At 33.9% G+C, this 16,334-nt stretch overlaps 2 protein-coding genes and 1 long non-coding RNA gene across 6 annotated transcripts; 1 reads left to right on the forward strand and 2 right to left on the reverse strand.

Moving 5' to 3' along the window:
• Positions 1–1,742: 1,742 nt before the first annotated feature.
• Positions 1,743–7,177, forward strand: MYB118 (MYB transcription factor MYB118). Of its 3 annotated transcripts, none has more exons than XM_006588451.4 (9): positions 1,743–2,172; positions 3,110–3,167; positions 3,246–3,369; positions 3,459–3,620; positions 3,734–3,859; positions 3,946–4,055; positions 4,528–4,587; positions 6,593–6,700; positions 6,782–7,177. In XM_006588451.4, exons 1-8 carry the CDS (start codon positions 2,015–2,017, stop codon positions 6,674–6,676), a joined length of 882 nt encoding a protein of 293 aa, XP_006588514.1. In that variant the 5' UTR covers positions 1,743–2,014; the 3' UTR covers positions 6,677–6,700; positions 6,782–7,177. The 3 variants fall into 3 exon arrangements, with proteins under 3 accessions (XP_006588514.1, XP_025979761.1, NP_001235909.2); NM_001248980.2 differs by having other exon boundaries at positions 1,755–2,172; positions 6,590–6,700; positions 6,782–7,061; XM_026123976.2 differs by lacking the exons at positions 6,593–6,700; positions 6,782–7,177 and adding an exon at positions 5,330–5,605.
• Positions 7,178–7,416: 239 nt separating this feature from the next.
• LOC102667208 (uncharacterized) lies at positions 7,417–11,472 on the reverse strand. Of its 2 annotated transcripts, none has more exons than XR_005886914.1 (7): positions 11,197–11,472; positions 11,025–11,092; positions 9,271–9,349; positions 8,847–8,919; positions 8,472–8,525; positions 8,287–8,376; positions 7,417–7,944 (listed from the first exon to the last, which is right to left on the reverse strand). It is a non-coding gene; the product is annotated as an uncharacterized lncRNA (long non-coding RNA). The 2 variants fall into 2 exon arrangements; XR_416219.4 differs by having other exon boundaries at positions 7,417–7,740; positions 7,822–7,944; positions 8,472–8,919.
• Positions 11,473–13,005: 1,533 nt separating this feature from the next.
• On the reverse strand, positions 13,006–15,670 carry LOC100786828 (60S ribosomal protein L4). The gene is made up of 2 exons (XM_003537200.5): positions 14,502–15,670; positions 13,006–13,287 (listed from the first exon to the last, which is right to left on the reverse strand). Exons 1-2 carry the CDS (start codon positions 15,603–15,605, stop codon positions 13,174–13,176), a joined length of 1,218 nt encoding a protein of 405 aa, XP_003537248.1. The 5' UTR covers positions 15,606–15,670; the 3' UTR covers positions 13,006–13,173.
• Between the last annotated feature and the right edge of the window lie 664 nt (positions 15,671–16,334).

Below are 16,334 nucleotides of genomic sequence, written 5' to 3' on the forward strand. Positions count from 1 at the left end.
TGCCATTGATGACCACCTCACCCCAACCACCCTCATCGACGTCCTTTGCTACCACTTCTTTCTCCACTTCCTCTCCTGGTTTGACCTCCATGCCCTCACTCCTTCTTACAAGCTCATCGCCGCGTTTATTTATTTTATTAAACTTTATTCTTTTGAAACTAGACATTATAATTCTATAAATTTTAAATTTTATCCCAAATGATCCTTAAATTTTATTTTATTTTTTTTAGATAGATATCATAAACTTTAATTTCATCTTAATTAATTCTTTAATTTTATCTTTTTTTCACATTGACACCTAAATCTTAATAATAAATATGATGATTTAATTTAACTCAATTATAATTAGATTGATTTTAACGAATTTCAAACTTAAATTCGTCAAAATTCAATTTGATCAAACCGATTAAAATTAATTAAATTAAATTTAAAAATATCACAAATTTAATCCTTTCTAATCCCTAGCCGTCGTCATTCGTCAAAGTACACAATAATGATAATATACATATATATATCACTTCATTCACTGCCTAATAAGAATTGTCGTACAACCAATAGTCGGCAGCAGCCTACCCAAAAACGCAGACGGAATAGTCAGTTACCAGAACTCACAAGTGGATACGCATGATTCCACGTGTCGCGTGGCCGTTGGAGAGAAAAAGCTTGCGTAGTAAATGGATAACAAAAAAAAACCAGAAGTGTTTTCGGTTGTCCAACAAGGACCACAAAAAAAATAAAAAGAAGGAAGAAACATGAAATTATTGGGAGCCGCAAGATCCTTGTGGGCCAACTCAACCATTTTACACCTTGGCACTAGTGGACCGGAGCAATCCATCAAACCTGCCTGGGACCCACTACTTTTATGCTCCAAAACATGCTTCATTCTCTATCATTCAAATCCACCATTCAAAGGATTAATAACCAAGAATGCTTTTCTTTTTCTTTTTTTTTGAGGAGTTGTCAATGCATTCAAGTGGATTATCAAGGTTGACTTACCTAATTGAAATCATAATATGTTTAGGCGGATATGCTAGAAAGCGAACGTGACTTCATTACAAATGCTTAGTGAGATTGACAATCTTATCTTAACATGATTAGGAGTGCAAGGTAGTTCTCACTTAACTAAATGGGATTTTTAGTAAGTAGTTGTATTACATATTTAAGAAGAGAATTGTTCTATTTATATTAATTTGCTTGATTTTAATATAATTGTTTTCAATAAAAGATATAATTAATCTCTATCATAAAAACTTGAAATAAATAGATACTTATTAACATATTATCAATATAAAATTAGATTTAAATTTCTTAAATGAAAGAAAAGACATCACTAAGAATGATGTGTAAAATTTCCTAACAAATTAGTCATTAATAAAAATGATACAATTTTCTAACAAATTAGTTGTTAACAAAAATGATAATTTCATATGTCATGGAAACAAAAAAAATAATAAAATAAATATGCTTTCTTATGCGGTTTTTAGTTTTATGTTTTTAAGGAAACAAAAATATGTTAGTATTTTTTACTAACCATATAAATACTAAACAAATATAAGAAGATGAGCAATTCTTTTTTAATCATCGTGATATTATTAATAATTAATTAATTATTTTTAAAAAAATTCTTTTAATTATTTTTTTTATTCATAAAACTCAAACTTAATATTTATTTATAAAAAATTAAATCTAATGTCACTTAAACCACTTATTTGTTTGTTCACCCAAGATGGTGGGCATATGGTGTATGAAATTAGAGGACAATATTTTGTCCGGATGGGACCGAACAAGGGACGATGAAATCAGTGTGGTGGAAAGAAGTTGTGTTTGTGTTTGTGTTTGGTGTTGGGACAATTGATATTGGTGGCTCTCAAATTGTGAACCGCACATATACCCACCCTGCTTCCCACGCCACATCGTTCTCCCTCTCCCTCCCTCTCTCTCTCTCTCTCTCTCTCTCTCTCTCTCTAAGCTCTTTCTTGTTGAAACTGTGAGTCTATGTTATTTGTGGCGGAGCATGAACTCCACCACCAACACTTCGAATTCTCAGTCAATGGCTGCAGCAGCACCGAGTGATGGTTCTGGGAAGAAGGTAAGAAAGCCTTACACCATAACCAAGTCCAGAGAGAGTTGGACTGAGGAAGAACATGATAAGTTTCTCGAAGCTCTCCAACTGTGAGTCCACTTCCTTCTTTCCCTTCTATGTTTGTTTGAGGTTCTTACCGCCAAATTGAGTATTTTATTTTTAATTATCTCCGTTTCTCTGCCTTTTTCTGTATGAGAAAATTACATCTTTTGGCCAGCATTTCTTATTCGTTTTGGTCTCTGGGGAGAACCCAATTGATGCTGTTTAGCATGAGTCCTGAAGATGGAATATTCCAATGAGCCGAATTTGTTCCACTGATGTATCTGCAGGGACTCCGATGTTTAAGTCAGTCAATGTATGCAAGATACAAATAGAGGATAAAAGTTTGAGAGAGTAGTACCCCCAAAGCTTATTGGGTTTATTAATAGTAATACCATTCTTGATTTGGTTCTCTGGGTATTTCTGACATGAGGTGACATGGGAAAAGCCTATTTCGACAAATCTTACCGGAATTGCTACCTTAACAGATTCTTGGCCATGGTTTCATGCTTTGCATCTGTGTCGAGGTTCATCTACCACTAGATGGTTCAAGATATATTTGCCTTTTGAGGAATAGTTATTGGATTTTGGATATTGAGCCAGGGCATTGGCTTAATGAGATAGACTGAGGGGAAATTCTCCAAAGAGGGATCCAGAATAGATGCTAAGACCTGTAGGTGGAAGAACTCCTATTAGAGTAGAGGATGGTCAGGTTGTTAGAAAAACTGTACAATTACAAGTAGATGGAATGTCACAAGGTTGAAAACTTGGAATGAAAACTAATTTGATACTTGTATTGTGTGGAAGCACAGAATTGGATTAGGAGAAGATATAAATAAAATGTAGTCATTTTCAGGCTAAGGTGTAATTTTGTTTGAAACTACCTTTCAGTCTGCTTGTGCTCTATTTTCAATCTTCTCAACTTTGTAATTTAAATTAAGCGAAGAACTCTGCAATCCAGTTGGTGACATCTTGTGGTTTATTCAGATTTGACAGGGACTGGAAGAAAATTGAAGATTTTGTAGGTTCAAAAACAGTTATTCAGGTACGGTGACTGCTTTTTCAGTATGTCTATATTCTATACGGGCATTATTTGTCACTAACGAATTACTTTTTGTTATAGATTCGAAGCCATGCCCAGAAATACTTCTTGAAAGTTCAAAAGAATGGGACTGTGGCACATGTGCCTCCTCCCCGTCCAAAGCGCAAAGCTGCTCATCCTTACCCGCAAAAGGCATCAAAAAATGGTTTGTTTCTATTTGAGATGGCGATATTCTCTGTCCCTAAAGGTGCAACATTTCATGCATCCCTGACATGCTGCTTTCTGGTTTTCCAGTTTTGGTGCCACTACCAGCTTCCATTGGTTATGCTTCATCGAGAAATACGCTTGCACCTGGGTTTGCCTCATGGGATGAAACTTCCCTGCTGATGAATGCTGGAGCCGATAAACCCATGACCTGTCAGGATGAACTCAACAATCTTCATCATGGAAATGAAGGCATGCATACTCCTTTTGTTTGTTGTTTGTTTGAAGTCAATAGTCTACATTTATTTACTATACTAAATGCAACTGTCCACCACTTATTACGTTATATGACGTTACTGATTCAGCTGATATTGGATCAAAGGGGATAGCACAGATTACCAACAGCAGTCTCAGTGGTGTAGGAAATTCTACTGGAGCACTACCGACTTCTGAGATACCCAAGCAAGGGAAACAAGCTCCAGTGCTTCATGGTAATCTTCTAATGTGATGATTTTTGTTTTGCATTCATTTTCAATTGAAAAGGATGATCATTTGTTATTTTGAACATATTTCTCAGGTTTGCCAGATTTTGCTGAAGTTTACAGTTTCATTGGAAGTGTATTTGATCCAGAAACAAACGACCATGTCCAGAAGCTGAAGGAAATGGATCCTATAAATTTTGAAACTGTGAGTTGAATACTTGGATGAAACTTATCATCCTTTAATTAGATGATATGCCCTCCCAAAGTAATTGCAATGGTGAAACTGACAAAAGGGAAGAAGGAATCCTATGAAAACATTTTTTACTGATTGATAGTGTCAAAACATGATTTGAAAGGAAAAGGACATGATCATATCAATGTGAACAAAAATCATTTTAACTGTCATCTGTTCATTTAAGTTCAATTCAGACTACAAACCTTGTTGCTGGAATTTGTCAGTCTTGGATGTCCTCTAACATAGTAAGGCGTAATGAAATTTTCCTTTAAATTGAAATTTACTCTAAGAGAGTATAAAATCATTCATATGCCTTCAATGTTAGTTTTGGGATAGTTGCTTCATAGCATGGTATCAAAACTTATAAGTCTATATTGGGGGGGGGGCGCAATACAAACCTTTCTTGGTTACTGACTTTCGTACATTTGGTGTTCTTTTGCAGGTTTTGTTGTTAATGAGAAACCTCACTGTCAACTTGTCTAGCCCTGACTTTGAACCCATCGTAAGTTTCAATATCAATCCCAATGATGGCTATATAGTTTATCCACATATTTGCAAAATAAAGTTAACATGTTTTTAAAAGAAACATAGTTCATAGTTGAATTTTTTTCAAGTATCATTTTGTTAAATGTAGGGTGTACAACCCATCTGCTCGATGTTTTATGTTTTGAGAAAATTAAACAAGAGCATGCTAATCTTGTTAAAAATATAAATGTATAATTAAAACATGTGTTTTCCCTGAACAGCGTAAACTTTTACGACTATTGGTTTATTACATTGTATCTAGAGTTCAATCATTGCCACCCCATTCTTCCGATAGAAAGTTCCATTTCGGCCCAAGGTGGTAGGTGGGCCAGTGCATTCTCCAAGCTTTAAGCCAAGAATTGAGAGGGGGCATGTTAGAAATATAATATAAAACTATTCGGGTATCTTCATCTAACCCTTGTTTATGACAAATCCATTCATGTGGAGGGGGTTAAAACCATTTATGTGTCTTCACCTAACCTATTGTCGGTTCATGAATCCATGTTTATGGCTTTGAATCTTGATCTTTTATGGGTTGTGCTTGTGCATATTTTGTCATTATCACTACAAAATTTGTTTTACTAACTACCAAATATATTAAGTTGCTTGTATGAGTAGATAGGCCCAAACAGGGACAAATTCAAAGGGGGAGGTCTGCTGGCCACCCTTGCCACACATGTTCTCACTTTCTTTCTTTCTCTCTTTTTTGTGACTAAAAGTGATAGAACGGGGAGACACCCCCAATACCTACTGGGCAAGGCGCCAATGACCCATCCAAAAGATTACTGCACAAGCTTAAACCATAAGCAATTTTACCAACTACTCAACTAGTCCCTAGGCATCAAGGGATCTCTCTCAGAAGGCCCCGAAATGTTCTCACTTTCTAATTACATGTGAATGACATGATAGGATTTCCATGTAATAAATATAGGCTCTTGTATTAATTTTTTATTAACCCCAAATTACTTGAAAAATTAAAGTATTTATTAGATTAATAAGTGTATATAAATTTTAATATGAACTCTCATTAAAGAATTCATCAAAGATAAAAACAAAATGTTTTTTTTTATAAAAATACAAACAAATTAAAAGCATAGCTCAAATCCTCTCTATATATAAATTAGAATAATATCTTGGAAGAGTGTTTTTAGGACTTATTCTTCGCCGAAAGCATTTCTATAGGATTTTTTCAATGAGAACATTTTTGGGGATTTTTCTTAACCTCTTATCTCTTTTAATTTACTATTTTCATCTTTTTTTAAAAAAAAAATTGAATTTCAATGTTTTTTTTAAAGAAGTTATCGATATTTAAAATAACCTTGTATTAATTATTTATCAGAAATTTAAAATATAATTTATATGTTCACAAATATTTATTTATTACAAATTTTACTTTTAATATAATAATTTATATATTCAAAAGAACTTTTTGTTTTATAAAATAAAAGTTTCAATATTTTTTAGTCCTTATAATTTAGCTTTTTTTGTGTTTTGTCCTTGTAAAATTATTTTTTTTAAAATCTTGCAATTTATGTTTCTTTTATTTTTAGTTCTTAGAAAATTTTAGATAACACTTTGAAGAGTAAAAAGAACTTATCTAAAATCCTATAAGGAAGAAAAAAAAATAATCAGCAAAAACTGAAAACAAAAAATAATAATTTTACAAGGCCTTTCGATACTAACTTTTAAGATCTGTCCAGAATCCGGAATTAGTTGAAAATAACCCCTTCCACACGAGGCCTAAATACCTTTCTTCAGAAAACAAAATGAAGAGCTTCACCATGAAATTTGTATCTGTAGGAACAAGGTTAAAGTAATCTAACAACATTAAACTTCACACCTCAGTTTCTTCGCACCTCATTCAACTTAGTGATGCTTAAACACTCTCATGAAGCTGTTTTGACGAATGGACTTTAATATGAACTTTGAGTTTTGAAATATGAAATTTGACTAGTTTATATCTTTATTGTTCTGTTCAGAAGAAGGTATTGTCAACATATGATGTCAATACCGTGGCAGTAGGAATTGATGTCAAGACAAATGATCTATCATGTCAAACCGCTTAACACCACTAGCAATTTGTTGATATGGTATGTGTTTTTTTCTCATCATATTTTACGTAGTTTTCTTTGTTCTTTCCATGTATGTTTCTATTCTAACATCTTCTACAGTTAGGTAGGGCAAATTTGGATTGAAGACTGAGGTTTTGCTCGGCCAGCGGTAAGGCATGGGGAATATCTTGCACCCACTGAAAAGCCTGTAAATGTAACCGTAGTCCATTGTAACCACAACCAAAATAGTAGTAAATGTTAGAAAGCTAAAGAGCATAATGTATTTTCAGATGATTCTTATAACAATTGTTGTATTGCAGTGATTTTGTTGCCTTCGAGTAGAGACAGGTTTATACGATATTTTTAATGATACAAATGTATCATCACAAAATTAGAAAAAGGGGAGGGAGTAACTATTGTCTAGTGACTAGTATCAACGTGGCCTTTCGTTTTCACCAAAAACAAGAAACGTGGCCTTTTGTTGCTAAATTTGTGTTTGTAAAGTCACACTTTGACATACTTCTTTTTTTGTGTTTCAGCCTTCTGTCCATATCATCATAAGATTCATTGGTGATATCCAAAGCCCCATAACCACCATTTTTTTTTATAATGTCTGGGGCATAAAGGGAACAAAGGAGCATTGTTAGTAAAGAATATAATGGGAGAAAGACTGGGATTGTTTTGTTTTACATCCATAGATAGGACAAAACAAAACCACTCAGAAAAAAGGATGGACAGTGTAAACGACCCAAGTGTTAGAGCCATTTGATTTTTATTAGTAGGACTCAGAGAAAACGAGACAAGGCAGAAAACATTAATTCACAATGTTGCTGAAGTATGTGTCAAAACATACTTGTTTTTACCTTCAAACATATGCTCAAAACCAATAACATAAGTGAGGAATATCCCAAGAAGCGTCGACAGTCCCTTTTGCTTGTAGAAAACAGGAAGCCTTGAAACGACCATGGAAACTTCAGCCAATCCATTAAACATTGTCACAAGTCACAACAACACCATAGAACAATGTACCCACATATATGCCTCCATGAGTCATGGCAATAATTACCAAATACAACAAGCTGAAAGGAGGGGAAGTTGTTAATAAAATACAATAATAGCATTTGATGATAAAACAATAAAATGAAACTTTCTAATCCTACTTGGCAAAGCTTGAAGGTGTACTGTAGAAAATATTTTCTTGATAAACAAGCTTTTAACAGCTCCCATTTTCCGACTCCAATCCATACTCTCCAGTTGTCCATGCAGCTGGGTGGCTCTTAGACCTGTCAAATTCAGCAGTAAGTTTTTCACCAAGACATAATTTTCATGGTCAGAATTAAATTGTTAATACTAACTTTTACTAGTGTAGACACATTAATCATTGAGAATAAACGCAAGGACACTTCTTGCAAAAAAAATCGGCCACACATTTCCTCTCAAGACATTTGAAACCCATTAATTCGAAAAATTTGAAATCCAAACCAGGGAATATTTTATCGATGAAAAGAGCTTTAGCTGGTCCAACCATATTTACAGATTTATAATTATTAAGGAATCTGACATATAATCAATTTTCTGGTGATTAAACAATATACACTTCAAGTCTGAAATCAAGTTAATTTTACCTGTCGTAACACATTTCCTTTGTCCACCAGAGTTGCCTCTTAACATTGCATTTCCTACAATGTATCAGTGCAAATCTCTTGTCCTAAAATCTGCAAATTCATAGAAAAGAAACAAGAGACTTTAAAACAAAATGTTACGATGAATTCATGAAGATCAATGATGGCTTTCAAATTATAAATTTTACCCTTAGGACATGATCTGTTATCAAATTTGCCCTCTAGCCTTCGGATGCTATAGCCTTAGTGAGCATTGAGTCAAAGAACAACCACTTAATTATCATTCATTTCTATTTTTATGGAAAAGAAATATAAGATGCACTTGATTTCAACATAACCAACTGCCAATGTAACTGAGATTAGAAATAGCTGTTCTGTTTGCTGTTATCACCTACAACTGGTGAGAAATTTTGAAATAAATAGCAAGCAGTAGAAGAATGGAATCTCAAAAAGCAAACAGCTATTGATATTAAAAGGTTGTCATATTTTTTTCTCTTTTGGGTTTGAAAGGCTACCAGCTATTCAACAATATAAAAGGAAGGACAACAGATGCATGTATATACCCCATAAAATAAATATGTAGATCATGCTTGATATTTGCCTCTTTCTCTTCTCGGCAATTCCACTAGTAAAAGTCTGCAATGCCAAATGTATTATACAGTCAAAAGTTAATTTTCATCTAAAATGTCAGTCTTCGTTTTCAATTGAATTCAGGTTGTAAGCATAACGAGATCCAACTCCTTGGACTCTTGGCAAGAAGGCCAAGGTTTCTCTAAGTGTCATTTCTCCATATGAAGACATTTTGATTGACATAAGCAGCAGTTCTTTGGGGTACAAACTCATTCATCGCATGACCATTATAAGTTACCTTTCCAGAGAACTGATCAAGAAGTTGTACTAGCTAGAGCTCTAAAGATAAGAAAATAGAGCTAAAAACATGAAAACATCGTTAAACAAAATAAATATACTTTTCCTCAATGCTCTAACCTTTAATTATGGATCAAGTTTTCCAGCCAACAGGAGTGTGTTTTTCCCAGAACTTGTAGGGCCTAAAAGCAATGTCATTCTGGAGAAAAGCAAATGGAAGAACAAGTTATATCCATTGGTTCCAAAGGTCCTATAGCTATATATGGTCTTGTCCTCCAGAGAGATATCAATCTATACAACAGTATTGTCAGAGTTCAACATGCCCTTTAACGACAAAAGTGAAACCAAATTGACAAGTTAGAATCTCCTTCGGTAAGATCATTTATCAAGTTCTACTATTATACCCCACTATATTTTTTTCATTTCACTAAACATCTATAGCTAGTAATTCCCTCAAACACAGAATAGTGAAATGCTCCTCTGCAGCAAAGTTGGCCAAGGCAATCTAAATCCTTATCATTTGAATGCAAGGAATTTAATTAAATTGAGTTATTTTCTTGATAGACAAAAGGAATTCCATTAAAAGGAAAACTGAACTGTAGCACAAGAAATGCCACTACCCAATATAAAAGAGTCTGAAATAACCAAATGACCTATTTGGTCCCTTATTTTATTTTTTGGGTTCAGTTTAGTCTTTTATCTTTTAAAAAGTTCATTTGATCCTTTATCTTAATTAAAAGGTTCAAAGCAGTCCTTCCAGGTTTATCTAATGTTAACATCGTTACCAGAATTAAGATATTTACAGCTAATAATCGTCACAAAACCTATGTTTTTTTTCCTTCACTATCCCTATCTTTTTCCTCAACCTTCTATCCAATACACTTAATTTTCATCATTTTCATCAATTGTATCCCTCATCTCCTCCTCAAACCTAGTATGCTTGAAATTCTTAGGAATTCCTTTCACCACTCCTACAAAAATGCTCGGCCTCCCTCCACCAACGCCAACAAGCTCCGCCCCTTAATCTCGTTCTCATCGTCACCAATGCCGACAAGTTCTGCGGTGAGATGCTCAGCCTCCATCTACCACTACCGACTCTGATCTTTATCATTGTCGATGCCCGCAAGATTGCCAGCGAGTCCCCCTCAACCTCCTCCAAGGGAACCTCTCCTTTTCAAAACTATCGTAACCTGAGATGAATTTGTGATTCGGGGTTCTTGATTTATGATTTAAAGTTGCGATTTGGGATTTGGGATTTTTGATTTGTGGTTCTTGACTTGTTCTGGGTTATGTTCTTCATCTAGGTTCTGGATTATATTCTTCTTCTTCTGAGTTCCTAATTGTTGTTCTTGTGTTTACATAATCAACATGTTTAAAGAAAAAAATTACATGTGACGATTTTTAGCGTCAACAACTTTATATTATTGATAACGTTAAATCTATCAGGACTATTTTTAAGTTTTAAATTAAGATATAGACCAAAGTAAATTTTTTAAAAAATAAAATATCAAACTGAACAAAAAATCAAATAAGTCATTTATCGAATATATCAAATTAAACCAAAAAATTAAATTAAAAAGTAAGAAAAAAACTCCAACTAGGAGCAATACTTCAAGAAGCTAATGCTTGCAAAAGCATTACAAAAAAAACGAAGATTCCTCCATGTTATATAACCAGCCACCAGCAAAGTTTCAGCTTGCTAAAGGAACAACTACCAAATTGGTTTCTCTCTTGTCCTTTTTTCAGCTGTTTTTATGTTGTTTATGTAATTATGTTAATATTTAATTTTGTGATTCAATTTTAAAATTGTATAATTTTCAAAAAACAATCAAAGGAACAATAGAGAAGTTAGGTCCGAACGATTAGATGCTTACCTCGAGAACGTATTGCATGTTGCAACACCTAAGCATAGATTGTTCAACATCCAACCAGACTTGCAAAACTGTAAACGAGTTAAGAGGAGTTTAAGCAACTAGATTCATACAACTCGTAAGAAAGAAAGAAAGAAAAAATAAACTACTTCCTATAAAAGAATCGAACCACAACCAGGAGTGAATCTTGATCATGGCCAGCAACTCGGTCACAGAGAAATTGTCCTGCCAAAAAATTATGAGTTCTGCATCAACCATAAAAGACCATACCACTGCATGCCACACAATATACCAAGCATTCTTAGGGTCACCAAGAGTCATTATCAGGGTTTTTTTTTTAATTCAATTTTTAGTTCCTTCATTTTTTTTAAATTTCAATTTTTAGCCCTTTAATTATTTTTTTACAACTTTTAGTACTTCCTTAATTTTATCTCAGGATTTTTAGTCATTTAAAAAGTTTCTGTTTATTTTTAGTCTCTTATTTATATTTATTACTTAAAATTAGTTTTTATTTTGTCAATTTTTAGTCTCTTGTTTATTTTATATTTGAGACAATTTTTAACAAAAATAAATGAAAGATTAAAAATAAAAAAAAATTAGAAGAATTAGACATATTAAACATAAAATTAAACGAAGGACTTAAAGTTGTTAAAAAAAATTAAAGGACTAAAAATATGAAAAACTAAAAACATAATTAATCTAATTAAAAATTATAAACAAATAAGGGTCACAACTTCCATTCCAATTTAAGATTATTTTGAATTCATAAAAAATTTGAATTTGTTTAAAATTATGATCAAAATTCACATTATAATTTCAATTAGGATCACTTAGATTCATTGAATTTAGGATCAAAGATTTAAAATGAAGAGTTTGTTCTTGTCATTGAATTTAGAATATGTTTGGATAGATAATTTTAACTGAGGAAAGTAATTTATTAGAGAATTTGAATTTCTGTAATTTAAAATTCATTGTTTGTATGTTTTTTTTGAAGAATTTAAAATTTTGAAATTTTAAAATAAAATTTTAAACAATTAAAAATTTAAAATTTCAATTTCTTTTTAAAAGGTGAAAAATTGAAATTCTCTGTTGGAGCATCGATTGAATCTGAGTATACACACCAATCATATCTTTTCTTTCATTCATTTTTTTTTCACCCTCATAATTTTAACTTTTTTTTTATCCAAACATAAAATTTTAAAAATAAAAAGAATTTTAATTAAAGTATTTAAAGTTCTTAAAATTTAAATTTATTAGCATCATGAATGGTCACTAAATTCATCATGAATTCTAAATAAAAAATCCCTTCTTGTCACATAATTAAAGATCACCATCATTCAATTCATTAAGAATTTATTCTTGTCACCAAAGATAATCAATTCATTAAAAATTTGAAAAATAATCTATTATTGCATCAAAATTTAAGATCATTGAATTCATAAAAAAATTCATAATAAGTTCTTACCACAATTTAGGATCACCAACTATCATTTAATCCGTATAAAATTCATAATAAAAAAAAACTCTTAACTACAAAATTTAGGACCATCAAGGATCATTTGTTCTTACTGCAGACTTAAGAATCGTTGAATTCATAAAGAACTCAACTTTAAAATATAGAATCTGTTTTTGCTAAAGACTTTAGGGTCATTTCACCATTAATAAACAATAATGAGAAAAGATTATCATTCCATTCTTGAATAAAATTACTATCACAAAAACATTTGTTCGAAACTTGATTTTGAGACCGTGTGGCGTTTGCTGAACGAAAGGTGCATCGTTTTCCCCATAAATTATGAGAAAAAGGTATAGCAGAATGAAACAGAAGACAGAGAAAGAGTATTCTTGACTGTGCCTCTAAGATCGCATGGTGTTGCTCGCTGCTCGTCAGGATTTGCGTTAGGGTTCATGTGATCTTTCCTTCTCAAAATTGAAACCAAAATTCAAAAATCAAACTAGTAAAGCGTAATAAAAATGGATCTGCTTTAATATAAGACAACCAGAATTTGCACTATAAAATCCGACAAACAAAATTTCCAAATTGTCTGCATAATTATGATAACCTTAACTCGCAAAACAAAAAAACCAAAGATATTTAGTTCTGATGGGCATACAAAACAAAAATCTAATACGAAAATATGAATCATAAAGTTTACTGTGAAACACCCAGCCACTTAGAAAAGTTGTCGAATTCTGTATAATCAGAATCTGACACCATAGTGTGATACCATGCTTTCCCAGCAGACTTGATGGCAGAAGCTTCCTCCTGAAAAGAACAAAGTTAGGTCAATTCGAAACAATGGCAACATTTAGACAGCTAATAAAACAAGAGAAATATTAGTAACAATCTCTCCTATTGGGCTACATTAATTTAAATCCCCACTAAATATTAAACTCACATACTTATCAACCACTAGGAGGAGAATGTGTTGAAAATATAATGTTAACGTTTGTCCAAGACTAGAAACTCCTACATAAAAAAGCATTTCAAAATGCACAATACAACAAGAATAACAAAAATATAGAACGGACGCCTAAAACCAAGAGTCGTTCAAATCTAATCTTCAGATACATTCAAATGAAGAACTTTCAAGAGCAACTTATTATTGGAGCCCTGATTGTCTTACAAGAACTTTCCATTTTTTCACAAGTTCTATGATGCAAGATCTTATGAGATCAACATATTTGATATTATATATATATATATATAGACTAAGCACCTTTAATTACCAAATTATAAAGGCTTTAACAGGTCACTTGCAGTTACTTTCGACTAGTATAAGGTCACTGAGCAAAGCACGTAAATTTGGCAGATACTTTCGACTAGCATAAAACACTTGCGAGTTAAAAGAAAGTTCATATTCAAAACAGTGTGGCCGTCTAACTTATTACAAGTAAAAATGCAACCATTTTTAAGTACATAGAGAATTGAATCAATCATCTAATACAGCTAACGTTAGACAACCCCAACATAAAATATATCCAATAGACAACGAAACAACGATCAGTCCTTGCAAACAAATTATTAGACTAAAAAATTTCTAGAATTCACATTAACAGCATTCAAAAGCAATCCTTAGAAAGATCATAGTAGATAATACAACAGGATATCCTTACTCTACTATCCAAAAAAACTCAAAATCATAGGCAAAACTTTACATAACGCACAACTAAATCTCCATTTATAAGAGTTAATCAAACCAGTAACATGTAACAAGAAGATACAACAATTCCAATACAAATCAAAAGGAAACTAGCATACAAGGTAAGACAGATCATCAATATATGCGCATTTTATGACAAAATCAATAATAAGCTTAAAATGTACAATTGTACAAACCACTAACATTCTAACAAACTAACATTAGTCAATAAAAAAAATGACATGAAACCATGATCAACAATATATATCCACCATAATAAACAGCAAACAATAAATATACCAAAGTAAATAAAATAAAGTGCAATAACATGTTGTACCTTAGAGACAGTCTTCCTCTTCTTGTCGAGCTTCTCCTTCTTGGCCTTAACGCGCTGAGCTTCAGCAAGAAGAGCCATCCTCTTAGCAGTCTTGGCATAAGGATTCAGCTTCAGCATAGAGTTCAGGTTCTTAAGAGGGTTCTTCTTCAGCGTGGCCTTCTTCACATCCTTCTTAATGGGCCTCACAACAGACTGAACCTCGTCAGAATTAATAATCCTGGCAAGATCAGAGTTAACCATCTTGGGCCTGGGAAGCAAGTACCCCTTCTTCTTCTCAGAGGGCTTATCAAAAGACCCATAAATCGAATCCAGCTTCTCAAAAGCGCTTTTTGTCCAAACCACAAACCTCCCGAGGTGTCCTCCTGGAGCAAGTTTCAGAAGGTTAAGCCTCTCGACGTTAGCGACTTCCACGCCGGGGACGTTACGGAAGGCCTTAACGGCTTTGGCTCCTTCCGTTCCGTACACGATGAGTGGTCCACGGCGTGAGATGTAGCGACGGTTACGCATTTTCCCCTTTCCAGGACGAATGCTGCGACTGTCTTTTGCTTTCTCTGCGTCAGGGAATGCTCCGATCTGCTTGAGGACTTTGATTGCTTCTTTTGTTTTCTCGACGCTCTCGGCGGAGTCGCTAACGACGAGTGGGAGCTCCGGGACGGACTCGATGCGGTGGCCGCGGGCGAGGACGAGGGAGGGGATGGCGGAGGCAGCGATGGCGGAGACAACGGCGTAGCGCTTCTGGTTCACATTGATTTTCCTGTGCCAGCGGCGCCAGATCTTGGTCGGGGCAAACATGCGTCCTCCACGACACATGTTTCCGAAGGCTCCCTGGCCGGCGCGATGGGTTCCGCCGCCGGGAACACGGGGGATACGGGAGACGGCACGACCGGTTCCCCAGGACTCGGCGGAAGTCTGGTGGCCAGCGCGGCGGCTGACTGCATAGGGTTGTCGGCTGTTCTTGGAGATGTTGGAGTGTACGAAGTTGACGATGTCCGGGCGGATGGAGGACTTCATGACGTCAGGGATAGGGACGGTGGCGGAGGCGTCGGTGGCCATGTCACTGTCGAGGGCCTGCACGGTGACGAGAGGACGTGCTGCTGCGGCCATTGCGAATGAGAGTGAGGAAGAGCTCTCTACCTAGGGTTTTGGGGGGTTCGAGTGAGTTAGGGATTTTCGTGATGCGATGAATATATAGTATCATCAGAATTCTTAGGGTTTCGTATCTGCGGGCCTTAATTTCTTTGGGCTTAAGATCTGTAAGCTGAGTCATGGATTCGTGGGCTTGGCCTCTTCGAGATATAATGTATGGGTTTGACTAAATGTAATAAAAATATAAATGCGTTAAGTCTAATAAAAACACGAAAAATATTCATATTTTCTTCATTATTAGTACGAATAATTAGAATATGTTAGAATTATTTTTTTAATTAAAATGTAAGTTACAATTGTGGCATTTAGGATCAATTTTCAATTAAAATACAAATTAGGATAGTTTTTCCAATAAACATTATGCACAACACAGTGAACAAATACTAGTTAACTTACAGTCTTACACCCACTTAGCACTTGTTGCTTTAAAGGTTTAGTTTAAACTGAACCAACCCAAAGTCAAAGTGGTAGCCTTTTTTTTTTCCATTGCGTGGGTGGGTGGGGGGGATCAACATGTAAATTATATTGTAAATTTCTAAAACTATAAAATGAAGGTTAAGATACATTTTCAGTCTTCTTCTGTTTTTCTTTTAGTTTGATCTGTTTAGTTTAAAAAGTTAAAAAAAAATCACATTAACATACTATTATGAACATATTTAAGTTACAATTTACTGAAAAATCACAAAA

This window comes from Glycine max, chromosome 10 (assembly GCF_000004515.6).
Source record: "Glycine max cultivar Williams 82 chromosome 10, Glycine_max_v4.0, whole genome shotgun sequence".
In the NCBI taxonomy this organism is placed as follows: domain Eukaryota; kingdom Viridiplantae; phylum Streptophyta; class Magnoliopsida; order Fabales; family Fabaceae; genus Glycine; species Glycine max.